Below are 19,262 nucleotides of genomic sequence, written 5' to 3'. Positions count from 1 at the left end.
TCTCTCTCTCTCTCTCAATCTCTCGCTCGCTCTCAATCTCAATCTCTCTCTCCCGCTCTCTCTCTCCCCCCGCTCTCTCTCAATCTCTCTCTCTCTCTCTCTCAATCTCTCTCTCTCTCTCTCTCAATCTCTCTCTCTCTCTCTCTCTCAATCTCTCTCCCCCGCTCTCTCTCTCTCTCTCTCTCCCCGCTCTCTCTCAATCTCTCTCTCAATCTCTCTCTCAATCTCTCTCTCTCTCTCTCTCTCTCTCTCTCTCTCTCTCTCTCTCTCTCTCTCTCTCTCTCTCTCTCTCTCTCAATCTCTCTCTCTCTCTCTCTCTCTCTCAATCTCTCTCTCTCAATCTCTCTCTCTCAATCTCTCTCAATCTCTCTCAATCTCTCTCTCAATCTCTCTCTCAATATCTCTCTCAATCTCTCTCTCAATATCTCTCTCAATCTCTCTCTCTCTATCTCTATCTCTCTCTCTCTCTCTGTCTCTCTCTCTCTCTATCTATCTCTCAATCTCTCAATCTCTCTCTCAATCTCTCTCAATCTCTCTCTCTCTCTCTCTCTCTCTCTCTCTCAATCTCTCTCTCAATCAATCTCTCTCTCAATCAATCAATCTCTCTCAATCTCTCTCTCTCTCAATCTCTCTCCCCCGCTCTCTCTCTCTCAATCTCTCTCTCTCTCTCAAATTCAAATTCAAGCTGCTTTATTGGCATGAAAAACATTGTCAATATTGCCAAAGCAACAATGTATACAATATACATTGTAACTAAATTATAAATGATAGCAAATAATAATAGAAAATGGTAGTAAATAATAATACAAAATTAAATATAAAAATAATAACAATAAAATGGTAACAGTCAATAGTAGAAATGTCATTACATTACTAGTCATTACTACGACTACTACTACCATCACTAAACTGTTATCACTGTCATTACCACCCATATTTGGAATGATAAACAGCAATAATAATAGTAATAACAATATTAGTAATAATAAGTAAGTTACTGCTTACTATGCAGATGTTATTATTCAGTGTCCCTCAGGCTATGGCAGGAAAATACATATTTGGCTGCAAGAGGAGCCATTGCTCCTTCGCCCATGAGTATTTTTAGTTTTTCCTCTGGGTTCAATTTGTAAAAATTTTGAATAAATGTAGTAATTTCTGTGAATAATGAATCTCTTTGTGAGGAATATTTATCACAGTAAAGGAAAGTGCATCTCTGTCTCTACCTCCCCTGTCATGCAGTGACCACATACACGCTCTCTCAATCTCTCTCTCTCTCTCTCTCTCTCTCTCTCTCTCTCTCTCTCTCTCTCTCTCAAACTCTCTCTCTCTCTCTCTCTCTCTCTCTCTCTCTCTCTCTTTCTCTCTCTCTCTTTCTCTCTCTATCTCTCTCTCTATCTCTCTTTCTCTCTCTCTCTCTATCTCTCGCTCTCAATCTCTCTCTCTCTCTCTCAATCTCTCGCTCGCTCTCAATCTCAATCTCTCTCTCTCTCTCTCAATCTCTCTCCCCCGCTCTCTCTCTTAATCTCTCTCTCCCCCCGCTCTCTCTCAATCTCTCTCTCAATCTCTCTCTCTCTCTCTCTCTCTCAATCTCTCTCCCCCGCTCTCTCTCTCAATCTCTCTCTCTCTCTCTCCCCCCGCTCTCTCTCTCTCTCTCTCTCTCTCTCTCTCAATCTCTCTCTCAATCGCTCGCTCGCTCTCAATCTCAATCTCTCTCCCTCTCGCTCTCAATCTCGCTCTCTCTCAATCTCTCTCCCCCGCTCTCTCTCTCAATCTCTCTCTCCCCCCCCCGCTCTCTCTCTCAATCTCTCTCTCTCTCAATCTCTCTCCCCCGCTCTCTCTCTCAATCTTGCATAGGCAAGATGCAGTAGATGCTATAGAGTACAGTATGAGGTGAGTAATGTAGGGTGTGTAAACATTAAAAAGTGGCATTGTTAAAATTTTTCCATTATTAAAGTGGCTGGAGTTGAGTCAGTATGTTGGCAGCAGCCCCTCAATGTTAGTGATGGCTGTTTAACTGTCTGATGGCCTTGAGATAGAAGCTGACCTCGCCTTCTGGATGATAGCGGGGTGAACAGGCAGTGGCTCGGGTGGTTGTTGTCTGTGATTATCTTTTTGGCCTTCCTGTGACATCAGGGTGGTGTCGGTGTCCTGGAGGTCAGGTAGTTTTCCCCCGGTGATGCGTTGTGCAGACCTCACTACCCTCTGGAGAGCCTTGCGGTTGTGGGCGGAGCAGTTGCCGTACCAGGCGGTGATACAGCCCAACAGGATGCTCTCGATTGTGCATCTGTAAAAGTTTTAGTGTTTTTGGTGACAAGCCGAATTTCTTCAGCCTCCTGAGGTTGAAGAGGCGCTCCTGCGCCTTCTCCACCACGCTGTCTGTGTGGGTGGACCATTTCAGTTTGTCCGTGATGTGTACACCGAGGAACTTAAACCTTCCAAGGAACTTAAAACTAACTTAACCTTCTCCACTACTGTCCCATCGATGTGGATAGGGGGCTGCTCCCTCTGCTGTTTCCTGAAGTCCACGATCATCTCCTTTGTTTTGTTGACATTGAGTGTGAGGTTATTTTCCTGACACCACAGTCCGAGGGCCCTCACCTCCTCCCTGTTGGCCGTCTCGTTGTTGTTGGTAATCAAGCCTACCAGGTAATCAAGCCTACTGTAGTGTCGTCTGCAAACTTGATGATTGAGTTGGAGTTGTGCATGGCCACACAGTCATGGGTGAACAGCGAGTACAGGAGAGGGCTGAGAACGCACCCTTGTGGGGCCCCAGTGTTGAGGATCAGCGGGGTGGAGATGTTGTTTCCTACCCTCACCACCTGGGGGCGGCCCGTCAGGAAGTCCAGGACCAAGTTGCACAGGGCGGGGTTGAGACCCAGGGTCTTGAGCTTAATGATGAGTTTGGAGGGTACTATGGTGTTAAGTGCTGAACTGTAGTCGATGAACAGCATTCTTACATAGGTATTCCTCTTGTCCAGATGGGTTAGGGCAGTGTGCAGTGGGATTGCGATTGTGTCGTCTGTGGACTTATTGGGGCGGTAAGCAAATTGAGTGGGTCTAGGGTGTCAGGTAGGGTGGAGGTGATATGGTCCTTGACTAGTCTCTCAAAGCACTTCATGGTGACGGAAGTGAGTGCTATGGGGCGGTAGTCATTTAGCTCAGTTACCTTAGCTTTCTTTGGAACAGGAACAATGGTGGCCCTCTTGAAGCATGTGGTAACAGCAGACTGGGATAAGGATTGATTGATGTCCATAAACACAGCCAGCTGGTCTGCGCATGCTCTGAGGATGCGTCTGGGGATGCCGTCTGGGCCTGCAGCCTTGCGAGGGTTAACTCGTTTAAATGTTTTACTCACGTTGGCTGCAGTGAAGGAGAGCCCACAGGTTTTGGTAGCGGGCCGTGTCAGTGGTACTGTATTGTCCTCAAAGTGAGCAAAGAAGTTGTTTAATTTGTTTGGGAGCAAGACATCGTGGTCCGCGACGTGGCTGGTCTGGGGATGCCGTCTGGGCCTGCAGCCTTGCGAGGGTTAACTCGTTTAAATGTTTTACTCACGTTGGCTGCAGTGAAGGAGAGCCCACAGGTTTTGGTAGCGGGCCGTGTCAGTGGCACTGTATTGTCCTCAAAGTGAGCAAAGAAGTTGTTTAATTTGTTTGGGAGCAAGACATCGTGGTCCGCGACGTGGCTGGTTTATCTTTTGTAGTCCGTGATTGACTGTAGACCCTGCCACATACCTCTCGTTTCTGAGCCGTTGAATTGCGACTCTATACTGAGTCGAATTTGTCTCTATACTGACGCTTAGCTTGTTTGATTGCCTTGCGGAGGGAATAGCTACACTGTTTGTATTCGGTCATGTTTCCGGTCACCTTGCCCTGATTAAAAGCAGTGGTTCGCGCTTTCAGTTTTGCGCGAATGCTGCCATCAATCCACGGTTTCTAGTTGGGGAATGTTTTAATAGACGCTGTGGGTACAACATCACCGATGCACTTGCTAATAAACTCGCTCACCAAATCAGCGTATTCATCAATGTTGTTGTTCGACGCTATGCGGAACATATCCCAGTCCACATGATCGGGTCTGTGTGATCTGAGGTAAATATGTGTATCTAATATGGTCATATATTTGGCATATATTTTGCAGCTCAGTTTCCACCTGGTTTTGTGGTCAGTGTGCCCATAGCCTGTCTTCTCTTGAGAGCCAGGTCTGCCTTAGGCGGCCTTTCTCAGTAGCAAGTCTATGCTCACTGAGTCTGTACAAACAATAAAAAAATAACAGTTAATATTACACCCACACAAGTTTCAGAGGAACAGAGACATTTCAAATGTCCAAGATTTCCTTCATTTTGGGTCAGTCATAGTGGTCAGGTATTCTGCCACTGTGTACTCTCTGTTTAGGGCCAAATAGCATTATAGTTTGCTCAGTTTTTTTGTTAATTCTTTCCAGTGTGTCAAGTAATTATCTTTTTGTTTCTCATGATTTGGTTTGGTCTAATTGTGTTGCTGTCCTGGACCTCTAATTGGTGCGTCGAATTCTAAAAATCAAAAGAAATCAGCCAAGACCTCAGAAAAAAAATTGTAGACCTCCACAAGTCTGGTTCATCCTTGGGAGCAATTTCCAAATGCCTGAAGGTACCACGTTCATCTGTACAAACAATAGTACGCAAGTATATACACCATGGGACCACGCAGCCGTCATACCGCTCAGGAAGGAGACGCGTTCTGTCTCTTAGAGATGAATGTTCTTTGGTGCTAAAAGTGCAAATCAATCCCAGAACAACAGCAAAGGATCTTGTGAAGATGCTGGAGGAAACTGTTACAAAAGTATCTATAACCACATTAAAACGAGTTCTATATTGACATAACCTGAAAGGCTGCTCAGCAAGGAAGAAGCCACTGCTCCAAAACGCCATAAAAAAGCCAGACTACGGTTTACAACTGCACATGGGGACAAAGATCGTACTTTTTGGAGAAATGTCCTCTGGTCTGATGAAACAAAAATATGACTGTTTGGCCATAATGACCATCGTTACGTTTGGAGGAAAAAGGGGGAGGCTTGCAAGCCGAAGAACACCATCCCAACCGTGAAGCACGGGGGTGGCAGCATCATGTTGTGAGGGTGCTTTGCTGCAGGAGGGACTGGTGCACTTCACAAAATAGATGGCTTCATGAGGATGGAAAATTATGTGGATATATTGAAGCAACATCTCAAGACATCAGTCAGGAAGTTAAAGCTTGTTCGCAAATGGGTCTTCCAAATGGACATTGACCCCAAGCATACTTCCAAGTTGTGTCAAAATGGCTTAAGGACAACAAAGTCAAGGTATTGGAGTGGCCATCACAAAGCCCTGACCTCAATCCCATAGAAAGTGTGTGGGCAGAACTGAAAAAGAGTGTGCGAGCAAGGAGGCCTACAAACCTGACTCAGTTACACCAGCTCTGTCAGGGGGGATGGGCCAGAATTCACCCAACATATTGTGGAAAGGTTGTGGAAGGCTACCCGAAACGTTTGACCCAAGTTAAACAATTTAAAGGCAATGCTACCAAATACTAATTGAGTGTATGTAAACTTCTGACCCACTGGGAATGTGATGAAAGAAATAATATTTGAAATAAATAATTCTCTCTACTATTATTCCGACATTTCACATTCTTAAAATAAAGTGGTGATCCTAACTAACTGACCTAAAACAGGGATTTTTTACTAGGATTAAATGTCAGGAATTGTGAAAAACTGAGTTTAAATGTACTTGGCTAAGGTGTATGTAAACTTCCGACTTCAACTGTAGGTTGATAATTTCATTATTAATTTCTAGCCAGATGTAAAATTTTCCTGTTTTGACTAATTTAATAGGTCTGTTCAATACCAAATTAGCATATCCCTTGAGTCCCTTCCCTGTTTCACACCTGGTAGTTTGGTGGATGGGACTGCCAGCTCTCTGTAAACTAGAGGACAACCAGTGGGTCCGTGTCCTTTATAGCATGTTTCTTATAGGATGACAATGTCTGTATTTCAAATGTTTTTGATAAAGTCTGGGTTCCTGCTCTTTAGACCAAAGGCAGATCTTTCTCTCTCTCTCTCTCGCTCTCTCGCTTTCCCCCTTCTCTCTCTCTCTCGCTTTCCCCCTTCTCTCTCTCTCGCTTTCCCCCTTCTCTCTCTCTCTCTCAATCTCCCCCCTCTCTCTCTGTGGTAATGGTTACTGAGTGATATCATGTCTCAGCAGAGTAGGAGAGATATAATACAGATCAGTAAAGGCTATGTAGTGTCACACAGTAAGAAAACTTACTGGAATGCTGCAACCACACTGCAAATGTTTGGTGTGCGTGTGTACACACACTTGGCCTCCAGCCAACTGAACAGAGACTTTTCCACTATGGACGTCTCCTGGAACTCCTGGGGGGGAGAAACACACACACACCCTCTGTGTGGTCTCTAAGCTTGGCTGTGCTTGTTAAAGGCCCCTGCTGTCAAAGCCTCTTTAGTTCACTACGTAAACAGGACAACAAACACTCCCCCCGTGCCTATCACCGTTATGGTGAGTGTGTGTGTGCACATACAGTGGGAGATCAAGTATTTGATACACTGCCGATTTTGCAGGTTTCCCTACTTACAAAGCATGTAGAGGTCTGTAATTTTTATCATAGGTACACTTCAACTGTGAGAGACATTGTATGATTTTTAAGTAATTAATTTGCATTTTATTGCATGACATAAGTATTTGATACATCAGAAAAGCAGAACTTAATATTTGGTACAGAAACCTTTCATCATATCATATGAGATCATATGTTTCCTGTAGTTCTTGACCAGGTTTGCACACACTGCAGCAGGGATTTTGGCCCACTCCTCCATACAGACCTTCTCCAGATCCTTCAGGTTTCGGGACTGTCGCTGGGCAATGCGGACTTTCAGCTCCCTCCAAAGATTTTCTATTGGGTTCAGGTCTGGAGACTGGCTAGGCCACTCCAGGACCTTGAGATGCTTCTTACAGAGCCACTCCTTAGTTGCCCTGGCTGTGTGTTTTGGGTTGTTGTCATGCTGGAAGACCCAGCCACGACCCATCTTCAATGCTCTTACTGAGGGAAGAAGGCTGTTGGCCAAGATCTCGCGATTCATGGCCCCATCCATCCTCCCCTCAATACGGTGCAGTCGTCCTGTCCTCTTTGCAGAAAAGCATCCCTAAAGAATGATGTTTTCACCTCCATGCTTTATGGTTGGGATGGTGTTCTTGGGGTTGTACTCATCCTTCTTCTTCCTCCAAACACGGCGAGTGGAGTTTAGACCAAAAAGCTCTATTTTTGTCTCATCAGACCGCATGACCTTCTCCCATTCCTCCTCTGGATCATCCAGATGGCCATTGGCAAACTTCAGACGGGCCTGGACATGCGCTGGCTTGAGCAGGGGGACCTTACGTGTGCTGCAGGATTTTAATCCATGACGGCGTAGTGCGTTACTAATGGTTTTCTTTGAGACTGTGGTCCCATCTCTTGTCAGGTCATTGACCAGGTCCTGCCGTGTAGTGTATCGGCAGTGTATCAAATACTTGTTCTCCCCACTGTATACTGTACCAGTATGAGTATGTTCTATGTCGATAGGGGACTCACGGCAGGGTGTGTGTCTAGTTAGGCAAGGCATTAACGTGTGTGTGTGTGTGTGTGTGTGTGTGTGTCAGGTTTGACTCGGAGCAGAACCTGTCTCAGGAGGAGGTCCAGAGAGAGAAGAATCTTAGAGAGAAGCTGAGCAGAGAGAAGGACATGCTGACTGGAGAAGTGTTCAGCCTGCGACAGCAACTGGAGGTACTGTACAAACACCAACACTACTGGCCTACCACATCTGTGTGTGTGTGTGTGTGCCAAAAATGGGTTCAAATAGTATTTGTAATCTTTCAAGTACTTTGAGTGTTTGAGTCTTCCCGGAGTGGCTGGGGTTGGCCTTTCCATTGGCTCCATGGCAAACTCAATCAAGCACAGCTATTTGAATGAAAACAAATCATTTTTGAATATGTGTGTATCCCCCTATAGGACCTGGAGATGTGTGTCTTAGGGTGTTTTCACATATAGACCTCTTTTAAAATAACCCATCTCAGTCCTCTTTAAAGTCAACTCCGGGGTAAAATAACTCAGTTCCCTTGTGTTATCGGACAACTTGATACCAACTTAACTTTTGGAAGCTAATCTTTGTTAACAGATGAGACCTAATAATTGTAATCAGAAGATACTAATAACACGTAAATATTATTGGTAACAGAATACATAGCAGAATAATAACTGCAGATTAAATAATGCTATAATTGAAAATTGTACACCCCATGTAGGCTACTTTGAGAGCTATGACCTATGTTGTGATTCTCACACTATTCAAACCCCCAATCAATAAACAGCTGATGAAGATCTCTTAGCTCACATATTAGATCACATATTGCAAACAAATAATCTGACCTTAAAACTACACACATATTTTTGAATTTCAGTGCATCCTTGATAATTGCTAATCAATATACCTATCCAGAAAAAGCACTTGTTTTTTCTCAGAATCAGCACATCATCATCTTCTCTCTATTGTGGCAGCAATGTGTGAGGGTTTATGCCAGGGGAAATGGTGTTGCAGTAATCTAGTGTGAGGGTTTATGCCAGGGGAAATGGTGTTGCAGTAGTCTAGTGTGAGGGTTTATGCCAGGGGAAACGGTGTTGCAGTAATCTAGTGTGAGGGTTTATGCCAGGGGAAATGGTGTTGCAGTAATCTAGTGTGAGGGTTTATGCCAGGGGAAACGGTGTTGCAGTAGTCTAGTGTGAGGGTTTATGCCAGGGGAAACGGTGTTGCAGTAATCTAGTGTGAGGGTTTATGCCAGGGGAAACTGTGTTGCAGTAGTCTAGTGTGAGGGTTTATGCCAGGGGAAACGGTGTTGCAGTAGTCTAGTGTGAGGGTTTATGCCAGGGGAAACGGTGTTGCAGTAGTCTAGTGTGAGGGTTTATGCCAGGGGAAATGGTGTTACAGTATTCTAGTGTGAGGGTTTTTGGCAGGGGAAACGGTGTTGCAGTAGTCTAGTGTGAGGGTTTATGCCAGGGGAAACGGTGTTGCAGTAATCTAGTGTGAGGGTTTATGCCAGGGTAAACGGTGTTACAGTAGTCTAGTGTGAGGGTTTATGCCAGGGGAAACGGTGTTGCAGTAGTCTAGTGTGAGGGTTTATGCCAGGGGAAACGGTGTTGCAGTAGTCTAGTGTGAGGGTTTATGCCAGGGGAAACGGTGTTGCAGTAATCTAGTGTGAGGGTTTATGCCAGGGGAAACGGTGTTACAGTAGTCTAGTATGAGGGTTTATACCAGGGGAAACGGTGTTACAGTAGTCTAGTGTGAGGGTTTATGCCAGGGGAAACGGTGTTACAGTAGTCTAGTGTGAGGGTTTATGCCAGGGGAAACGGTGTTGCAGTAATCTAGTGTGAGGGTTTATGCCAGGGGAAACGGTGTTGCAGTAGTCTAGTGTGAGGGTTTATGCCAGGGGAAACGGTGTTGCAGTAGTCTAGTGTGAGGGTTTATGCCAGGGGAAACGGTGTTGCAGTAGTCTAGTGTGAGGGTTTATGCCAGGGGAAACGGTGTTGCAGTAGTCTAGTGTGAGGGTTTATGCCAGGGGAAACGGTGTTGCAGTAGTCTAGTGTGAGGGTTTATGCCAGGGGAAATGGTGTTACAGTATTCTAGTGTGAGGGTTTATGCCAGGGGAAACGGTGTTACAGTAGTCTAGTGTGAGGGTTTATGCCAGGGGAAATGGTGTTACAGTATTCTAGTGTGAGGGTTTTTGGCAGGGGAAACGGTGTTGCAGTAGTCTAGTGTGAGGGTTTATGCCAGGGGAAACGGTGTTGCAGTAATCTAGTGTGAGGGTTTATGCCAGGGGAAACGGTGTTACAGTAGTCTAGTGTGAGGGTTTATGCCAGGGGAAACGGTGTTGCAGTAATCTAGTGTGAGGGTTTATGCCAGGGGAAACGGTGTTACAGTAGTCTAGTGTGAGGGTTTATGCCAGGGGAAACGATGTTGCAGTAGTCTAGTGTGAGGGTTTATGCCAGGGGAAACGGTGTTGCAGTAGTCTAGTGTGAAGGTTTATGCCAGGGGAAACGGTGTTGCAGTAGTCTTGTGTGAGGGTTTATGCCAGGGGAAACGGTGTTGCAGTAGTCTAGTGTGAGGGTTTATGCCAGGGGAAACGATGTTGCAGTAGTCTAGTGTGAGGGTTTATGCCAGGGGAAACGGTGTTGCAGTAATCTAGTGTGAGGGTTTATGCCAGGGGAAACGGTGTTACAGTAGTCTAGTGTGAGGGTTTATGCCAGGGGAAATGGTGTTACAGTATTCTAGTGTGAGGGTTTTTGGCAGGGGAAACGGTGTTACAGTAGTCTAGTGTGAGGGTTTATGCCAGGGGAAACGGTGTTGCAGTAGTCTAGTGTGTGGCGTGGGAATAACGACAAGCGAACCTGGGGACCTTTGGGTTCACCATGCCCTACAACCGGAACCGGACCTCTCCAGATGATATGTTGGCTTCAGGAGTTCTTTTGAGGGGTTTGAAGTGTTCACACTGCACACAAAATTAAGGGAACCGCACCGACTTCACACTAATTGTGTGAAAACACCCGTAATGTGTATCTCCTCTCTCCCTATAGGACAAGGACCTGGAGATGTGTGTTTTAATGTGTGTCTCCTCTTTCCCTATAGGACAAGGACCTGGAGATGTGTGTTTTAATGTGTGTCTCCTCTCTCGCTATAGGGCAAGGACCTGGAGATGTGTGTTTTAATGTGTATCTCCTCTCTCCCTATAGGACAAGGACCTGGAGATGTGTGTTTTAATGTGTGTCTCCTCTCAAGGACCTCCTTGTGTGTTTTATAGGACAAGGACCTGGAGATGTGTTTTAATGTGTATCTCCTCTCTCCCTATAGGACAAGGACCTATAGGACTAGGACCTGGAGATGTGTGTTTTAATGTGTATCTCCTCTCTCCCTATAGGACAAGGACCTGGAGATGTGTGTTTTAATGTGTATCTCCTCTCTCCCTATAGGACAAGGACCTGGAGATGTGTGTTTTAATGTGTATCTCCTCTCTCCCTATAGGACAAGGACCTGGAGATGTGTGTTTTAATGTGTATCTCCTCTCTCCCTATAGGACCCTATAGGACAAGGACCTGGAGATGTGTGTTTTAATGTGTGTCTCCTCTCTCCCTATAGGACAAGGACCTGGAGATGTGTGTTTTAATGTGTATCTCCTCTCTCCCTATAGGGCAAGGACCTGGAGATGTGTGCACAGAACGTGAAGTTAGAACAGCTGGAGGCGGAGCTGCTGGACCTGTCGTCCCAAGAGACCAAGGACGAGGCATCACTGTCCAAGGTGAAGAAGACGATGCGTGACCTGGAGGCCAAGGTCAAAGACCAGGAAGAGGAGCTGGATGAACAGGCCGGAACTATACAGATGCTGGAGCAGGTATAGAGTTAGGGACACACACAGAGACACGCGCTTGTATATACACATGCAGACGTGCGCACACAGAGACTCACACTTGAACGCAGATGTGCGTGCGCGCACACATACATACACACATACTCCATTGAGGATGACACTCATACTCTGTCTTTGTGATGTGCAGGCTAAGCTGCGTCTGGAGATGGAGACAGAGAGACTGCGCCAGACACACTCCAAGGAGATTGAGAGTAAAGACGAGGAGGTGGAGGAGATCAGACAGTCCTGCAGTAAGAAGGTACAGCACACACCGGAAACTTTACATTACTCTAAAGGCAAATGATTAGTTGTGACAATGTGTGACTATAATAGCCACAAATAGCTGGTTTCGTCTCCAAAGCACAAACATAGACGATGAATCAGTTTTATTATGTAAACATGTCTCTTTCAGTTGGATCACATTATAGTGTGTTCCTGTGTTTTCAGCTGAAGCAGATAGAAGTCCAGCTGGAGGAGGAGTTTAATGACAAACAGAGGGTCCTACGTGAGAGGAGAGAACTGGAGACCAAGCTGCTGTCTGCCCAGGACCAGGTACTGTCAGACACCCCACTACCAGTCCACCTTGGACAGTCTTTACCCAGACTAGTTATATGTCCAGTGGCTGTCAACCCTCCTACTGGATAGTTACAGATTATGCAGGCTTTTGTTGGTACTGTGATTAGTGTGTGGTGTATGTTGAGCTGGTCGTAATCTGGTTGTGTTGCTGCTGTCCCCAGGTGATCCCCAGAGACGTGGAGACAGAGAAGAGGCTGAGGAAGGATCTGAAGCGCACCAAGGCCCTGCTGGCCGACGCCCAGATCATGCTGGACCACATGAAGAACAACGCCCCCAGCAAGAGAGAGATCGCCCAGCTCAAAAACCAGGTAGGTTGTACCCCTAGCATACTTGTCCAGTTCCTACACCTGCGTGACACACCACAGAGATACTGGGAAAGTCCAGAAACATCAGAATAAAATTTCTATAGAATTTGGACCTCTCTCTCCCTCTGTCTCAGCTGGAGGAGTCAGAGTTCACCTGTGCGGCAGCAGTGAAGGCCCGTAAGTCTATGGAGGTGGAGATTGAGGACTTGCATGTGCAGATGGACGACATCTCCAAAGCCAAACAGGCTGTGAGTACAGTACACCATTCCTTCCTACCTCTAATCTATTCCATACACCATGACCTCTAACCTATTCAATAATACATGACCTCTAACCTATTCCATACACCATGATCTCTAACCTATTCATTACACCATGACCTCTAACCTATTCCATACACCATGACCTCTAACCTATTCCATATACCATGACCTCTAACCTATTCAATAATACATGACCTCTAACCTATTCAATAATACATGACCTCTAACCTATTCCATACACCATGACCTCTAACCTATTCATTACACCATGACCTCTAACCTATTCAATAATACATGACCTCTAACCTATTCCATACACCATGATCTCTAACCTATTCAATAATACATGACCTCTAACCTATTCCATACACCATGACCTCTAACCTATTCAATAATACATGACCTCTAACCTATTCCATACACCATGACCTCTAACCTATTCCATACATCATGACCTCTAACCTATTCCATACACCATGACCTCTAACCTATTCAATAAACCATGACCTCTAACCTATTCCATACACCATGACCTCTAACCTATTCCATACATCATGACCTCTAACCTATTCCATACACCATGACCTCTAACCTATTCCATACACCATGACCTCTAACCTATTCCATACATCATGACCTCTAACCTATTCCATACATCATGACCTCTAACCTATTCATTACACCATGACCTCTAACCTATTCCATACATCATGACCTCTAACCTATTCCATACACCATGACCTCTAACCTATTCCATACACCATGACCTCTAACCTATTCCATACACCATGACCTCTAACCTATTCCATACATCATGACCTCTAACCTATTCCATACATCATGACCTCTAACCTATTCATTACACCATGACCTCTAACTTATTCCATACACCATGAACTCTAACCTAGGGCAGTGTTTTTACTCGCCACCATGTATGTTCATCTGTGAAAGCATTTAGAATGGCAGGTGTGCTCCTAAGGACAGCAAGTGGGAGGGTTTTCAGAGGTTGAATGAAATGTATTCCGAGTGTGCAAGGTGTTGGGGGGGAGGGGTGAGGAGAAGGGGGTGATGGCGTGCTATGGGATTATTTAAGATACTCTTTGAAGAGGTAGGGTTTCAGATGTTTTCGGAAGATGGGCAGGGACTCTTCTGTCCTAAGCTAGTTCCACCATTGGGGTGCCAGGACAGAGAAGAGCTTGGACTGGGCTGAGCGGGAGCTGCCCTCCCATAGGGGTGGGAGGGCCAAGAGACCAGAGGTGGCAGAACGGAGTACTCGGGTTGGGGTGTAGGGTTTGAGCATAACCTGAAGGTGGGGAGAGGTAGTTCCTCTTGCTGCTCCGTAGGCAAGTACTCTGGTCTAGTAGTGGATGCAAGCTTAGACTGGAAGCCAGTGGAGTGTGCTGAAGAGCAGGTGACATGGAAGAACTTGGGAAGGTTGAACAACGGGCGGGCTGCAGCCTTCTGGATAAGTTGCAGGGGTTTGATGGCACAAGTGGGGAGCCCAGCCAACAGTGAGTTGTAGTAGTCCAGACGGGAGAGAACAAGTGCCTGGATTAGGACCTGCACCTCTTCATGTTTGAGGTAGAGTCGTACTCTACGGATGTTGGGGAGCATGAATCTGCAGAAGCGAGTCACTGCTGTGATATCTTCCTACACACCTTTTTCAACAAAGTCGCCGGTGTGCTCCTAAGGACACTAGGACAATACCTTTAGATCTGGAGCTCTGCCAAAGTCATCAATTAGATGGACAAGGCAGCTCTAAAGGACAAAGAAACACTTGAGTAGAAGACAAAATGTCAACACATTTCAAGAACTCTATCACCGTGAACTACCTTTTAATCAGGACAACACCATCTGTGTGGGCTCTAAGGGGAGTCATGGCAACAACCCAACAGCCATCTCTGTTTCCTCTCTTTCTTCTTTTCTCCTTTTCTTACCTCTCCTCTTTTCTCCTTCTCTTACCTCTCTTTCTCTTTTCTCCTTCTCTTACCTCTCCTTCTCTTACCTCTCTTTCTCTTTTCTCCTTCTCTTACCTCTCCTTCTCTTACCTCTCTTTCTCTTTTCTCCTTCTCTTACCTCTCCTTCTCTTACCTCTCTTTCTCTTTTCTCCTTCTCTTACCTCTCCTTCTCTTACCTCTCTTTCTCTTTTCTCCTTCTCTTACCTCTCTTTCTCTTTTCTCCTTCTCTTACCTCTCCTTCTCTTACCTCTCTTTCTCTTTTCTCCTTCTCTTACCTCTCCTTCTCTTACCTCTCTTTCTCTTTTCTCCTTCTCTTACCTCTCCTTCTCTTACCTCTCTCTATTTTCTCCTTCTCTTACCTCTCCTTCTCTTACCTCTCTTTCTCTTACCACTCTCTCTTACCTCTCCTTCTCTTACCTCTCTTTCTCTTTCTCTCCTTCTCTTACCTCTCTCTCTTTTCTCCTTCTCTTACCTCTCCTTCTCTTACCTCTCTTTCTCTTTTCTCCTTCTCTTACCTCATTCTCTTACCACTCTCTCTTTTCTCCTTCTCTTACCTCTCTCCTTCTCTTACCTCTCTCCTTCTCTTACCACTCTCTATTTTCTCCTTCTCTTACCTCTCTCCTTCTCTACCTCTCTCCTTCTCTTACCACTCTCTCTTTTCTCCTTCTCTTACCTCTCTCCTTCTCTTACCTCTCTCCTTCTCTTACCACTCTCTCTTTTCTCCTTCTCTTACCTCTCTCCTTCTCTACCTCTCTTTCTCTTTTCTCCTTCTCTACCTCTCTCCTCTTTTCTCCTTCTCTACCTCTCCTTATTTTTTTCTCCTTCTCTACCTCTCCTTATTTTTTTCTCCTTCTCTTACCTCTCCTCTTCTCCTTCTCTTACCTCTCTTTCTCTTTTCTCCTCCTCTTACCTCTCTCCTTCTCTTACCGCTCTCCTCTTTTCTCCTTCTCTACCTCTCTCCTCTTTTCTCCTTCTCTACCTCTCTCCTCTTTTCTCCTTCTCTAACCTCTCTCCTCTTTTCTCCTTCTCTACATCTCTCCTTATTTTTTTTCTCATTCTTTTACCTCTCCTCTTTTCTCCTTCTCTTACCTCTCCTCTTTTCTCCTTCTCTTACCTCTCTCCTTATTTTTTTCCTCTCCCCTGAATTTTCTCATCCCCCTCTCCTTTTACACCTTCCTACCTCCCTCTCTCTCTCTCTCTCTCTCTCTCTCTCTCCTCATCCTCACCTTTCTCTTGATGTGACATCCACCTCTCTCGGCGGTAAGACTGGCATTATGATGGAATGTTTCCGTGAACATTTCTAATTTGAACAAGACGTATCACCTTGAAATGCATTACAGTTTAATACAGCTGCCATTGGGTGAATATTGTCTCGGCAGCGAGAGGGAATGGTAATTGAGTTCACACCGCAGCAGGTCAGGAACAATAGAAACTGGGTGAGGTGGATGGAGAAATGGATGTATAGATGTTTCATCAGTCTAAATGGACATTTTCTTAACATGATTGTCAATGGTTTATTTTATTATTTTAATTATGGCATTGAAGTACAGAAGGAACAAAAAAGTCTATATTGGGGTTGATGTTTACTTAACCTGCGCTTTTTTCGGGGGAAATTAGGGCATTTATTTGGTTTAACATAGGAAACAAACATTGAATGGGTATCTCCTTATTAAAATAGCAACCATGTCATTAAAACCAGTATGAAATCTTGCAATTCCTTTCCAAGGAATTCTGTTGGTTCTATTTTGGTGAAATTCATCAGATGTGGTCCATTATCCATTCCTCCGGTCTGTTTTTCCCTCTATGTGAATAAGATGGATGTCACTGTGCCAGCGTGCTTTACAAGTCCTCTCATCTCTCAGCTATGTACTAATGGATTCATTATCCTTTTCTGATATCCACATTATTCATCATTTATTAATACATCCTGTCTCCAGCCCCTCTCATCTCCCTGCTGCCCCCCTCTGCATTGTTGAAGTAATTATAGAAATGGGATTACGCCTCTGACGTTTCCACAGAAGTCCGTTAGGAACACCCTGCTAGCATTAGGCATTAGTCGCTAACCTTTACCATTCGGCCATCAGATTTACCACCAATGCTCCTTATAGGACACATCACTGCACTCTATACTTACGCTGAGAGGAAGGCAACCAACGCTTTAGTTTCTAGACTATCATTTTACATATCTATGTTGAAAACATTTTTGTGAGATGTGATGGATCATTGGGGACCATTCAATATTTCCTTTCTTTTGTTGTTCAGTGAAATCATCCCATGTGAAGAGTCAACTCATTTAATTAAAGTTCAATTTGTAACAAAACATTTTTTTTACGTTCTATTGGAAGGGTTTAATCGTTTGCAATTATGGCTACTTTCAAGGTAAAATGTTTATGTTTCTGTCTCCATATGATATGGTAAATATATTTATAAAACCCTCTTTTAAAAAAAATGAATGGCCTAGGAACAGTGGGTTAACTGCCTTGTTCAGGGGCAGAACAACAGCTTTTTACCTTGTCAGCTCAGGGATTTGATCTTGCAACCTTTCAGTTACTAGTCCAACGCTCTAACCACAAGGCTACCTGCCACCTCACTAGGCTACCTACCGCCTCTTAGGCCTCACTCCCCCCTATCTGAGATATCTACTGTTGCCCTCATCATCCACATACAACAAGCACACACATCCCTGGGTCGCTCGTCTTTTCAGTTCGCTGCAGCTAGCGGCTGGAACGAGCTGCAACAAACACTCAAACTGGACAGTTTTATCTCAATCTCTTCATTCAAAGACTCAATCATGGACACTCCTACTGACAGTTGTGGCTGCTTCATGTGATGTATTGTTGTCTCTACCTTCTTGCCCTTTGGCTGTTGTCTGTTCCCAATAATGTTTGTGCCATGTTGTGTTGCTACCATGTTGTTATGTTGTGTTGCGACTAGAGGTCGGCCGATTAATCGGAATCGGATTAATTAGGGCCGATTTTAAGTTTTCATAACAATTGGAAATCGGTATTTTTGGACACAGATTTCCATTTAAATTTTTTTGATTTCTTCTATATAGCTTCATTTAACTAGGCAAGTCAGTTAAGAACACATTCTCATTTTCAATAGGACTAGGAACGGTGGGTTAACTTCCTTGTTCAGGGGCAGAACAACAGATTTTCACCTTGTCAGCTCGGGGATTCAATCTTGCAACCGTACAGTTAACTAGTCCAACGCTCTAACCATTGCACTCCACGAGTAGCCTGCTTGTTACTCGAATGCAGTAGAAGCCAAGGTAAATGGCTAGTTGGCATTAAACTGATCTTATAAAAAACAATCAATCATAATCACTAGTTATAACTACTAATCCAGTTTAGCAGGCAATATTAACCAGGTGAAATTGTGTCATTTCTCTTGCGTTCATTGCACGCAGAGTCAGTGTATATGCAATAGTTTGGGCTGCCTGGCTCATTGCGAACTAATTTGCCAGAATTTTACGTAATTATGACATAACATTGAAGGTTGTGCAATGTAACAAGAATATTTAGACTTAGGGATGCCACCCGTTAGATAAAATACCGAACGGTTCCGTATTTCACTAAAATAATAAACGTTTTGTTTTCGAAATTATAGTTTCCGGATTCGACCATATTAATGACCTAAGGCTCGTATTTCTGTGTGTTATTATGTTATAATTAAGTCTGATTTGATAGAGCAGTCTGACTGAGCAGCAGCAGGCCCGTAATCATTCATTCAAACAGCACTTTCGTGCATTTTGCCAGCAGCTCTTCACAAGCACAGCGCTGTTTATGACTTCAAGCCTATCAGCCTAATGGCTGGTGTAACCAATGTGAAATGGCTGGCTAGTTAGCTGGGTGTGCGCTAATACCGTTTCAAATGTCACTCGCTTTTAGATTTGGAGTAGTTATTCCCCTTACACTGCAAGGGCCGCGGCTTTTGTGGAGCGATGGGTAACGATGCTTCGAGTGTGGCTGTTGTCGATGTGTTGCTGGTTCGAGCCCAGGTAGGGGCGAGGAAAGGGACGGAAGCTATACTGTTACACTGGCAATACTATAGTGCCTATAAGGACATCCAATAGTCAAAGGTATATGAAATACAAATGGTATAGAGAGAAATAGTCCTATAAATACTATATTAACTACAACCTAAAACCTCTTACCTTGGAATATTGAAGTCTCATGTTAAAAGGAACCACCAACTTTCATATGTTCTGAGCAAGGAACTTAAACGTTAGCTTTTTTACATGGCACATATTTTACATGGCACACATTTTTACATGGCACATATTACTTTCTTCTCCAACACTTTGTTTTTGCATTATTTAAACCAAATTAAACATGTTTCATTATTTATTTGAGGCTAAATTTATTTTATTGATGTATTATATTAAGTTAAAATAAGTGTTAATTCACTATTGTTGTAATTGTCATTAGTACAAATAAATAAATAAAAATCGGCTGATATAATCGGTATCGGTTTTTGGTCCTCCAATAATCGGTATCGGCGTTGAAAAATCATAGTCGGTCGACCTCTAGTTGCTACCATGCTGTGTTGTCATGTGTTGCTGCCATGCTATGTTGTCTTAGGTAACTCTTTATGTAGTGTTGTCTCTCTTGTAGTGATGTTTGGTTTGTCCTATATTTATATATTTTAAATTTTTAAATTTTTAATCCCAGACCCCATCCCCACAGGAGGCGTTTTGCCT

General features: G+C 44.4%; 1 protein-coding gene across 7 annotated transcripts in view; it reads left to right on the top strand.

The window, feature by feature from the left end:
- Nucleotides 1-19,262, top strand: part of LOC139383202 (unconventional myosin-XVIIIa-like) — a 198,639-nt gene that overhangs the window by 154,005 nt on the left and 25,372 nt on the right. For all 7 annotated transcript variants that reach the window (XM_071127667.1, XM_071127665.1, XM_071127664.1 and 4 more), the window contains 6 exons: nucleotides 7,667-7,790; nucleotides 11,243-11,443; nucleotides 11,607-11,717; nucleotides 11,906-12,010; nucleotides 12,196-12,342; nucleotides 12,474-12,587. In XM_071127667.1, coding sequence (XP_070983768.1) covers nucleotides 7,667-7,790; nucleotides 11,243-11,443; nucleotides 11,607-11,717; nucleotides 11,906-12,010; nucleotides 12,196-12,342; nucleotides 12,474-12,587 — 802 coding nt within the window. The remainder of the gene's footprint in view (nucleotides 1-7,666; nucleotides 7,791-11,242; nucleotides 11,444-11,606; nucleotides 11,718-11,905; nucleotides 12,011-12,195; nucleotides 12,343-12,473; nucleotides 12,588-19,262) is intronic.

This window comes from Oncorhynchus clarkii, chromosome 24 (genome assembly GCF_045791955.1).
Source record: "Oncorhynchus clarkii lewisi isolate Uvic-CL-2024 chromosome 24, UVic_Ocla_1.0, whole genome shotgun sequence".
Classification (NCBI taxonomy): Eukaryota; Metazoa; Chordata; class Actinopteri; order Salmoniformes; family Salmonidae; genus Oncorhynchus; species Oncorhynchus clarkii.
Note: the sequence above shows the minus strand (reverse complement) of the source record. Positions and strands in the feature narration are given on the sequence as shown.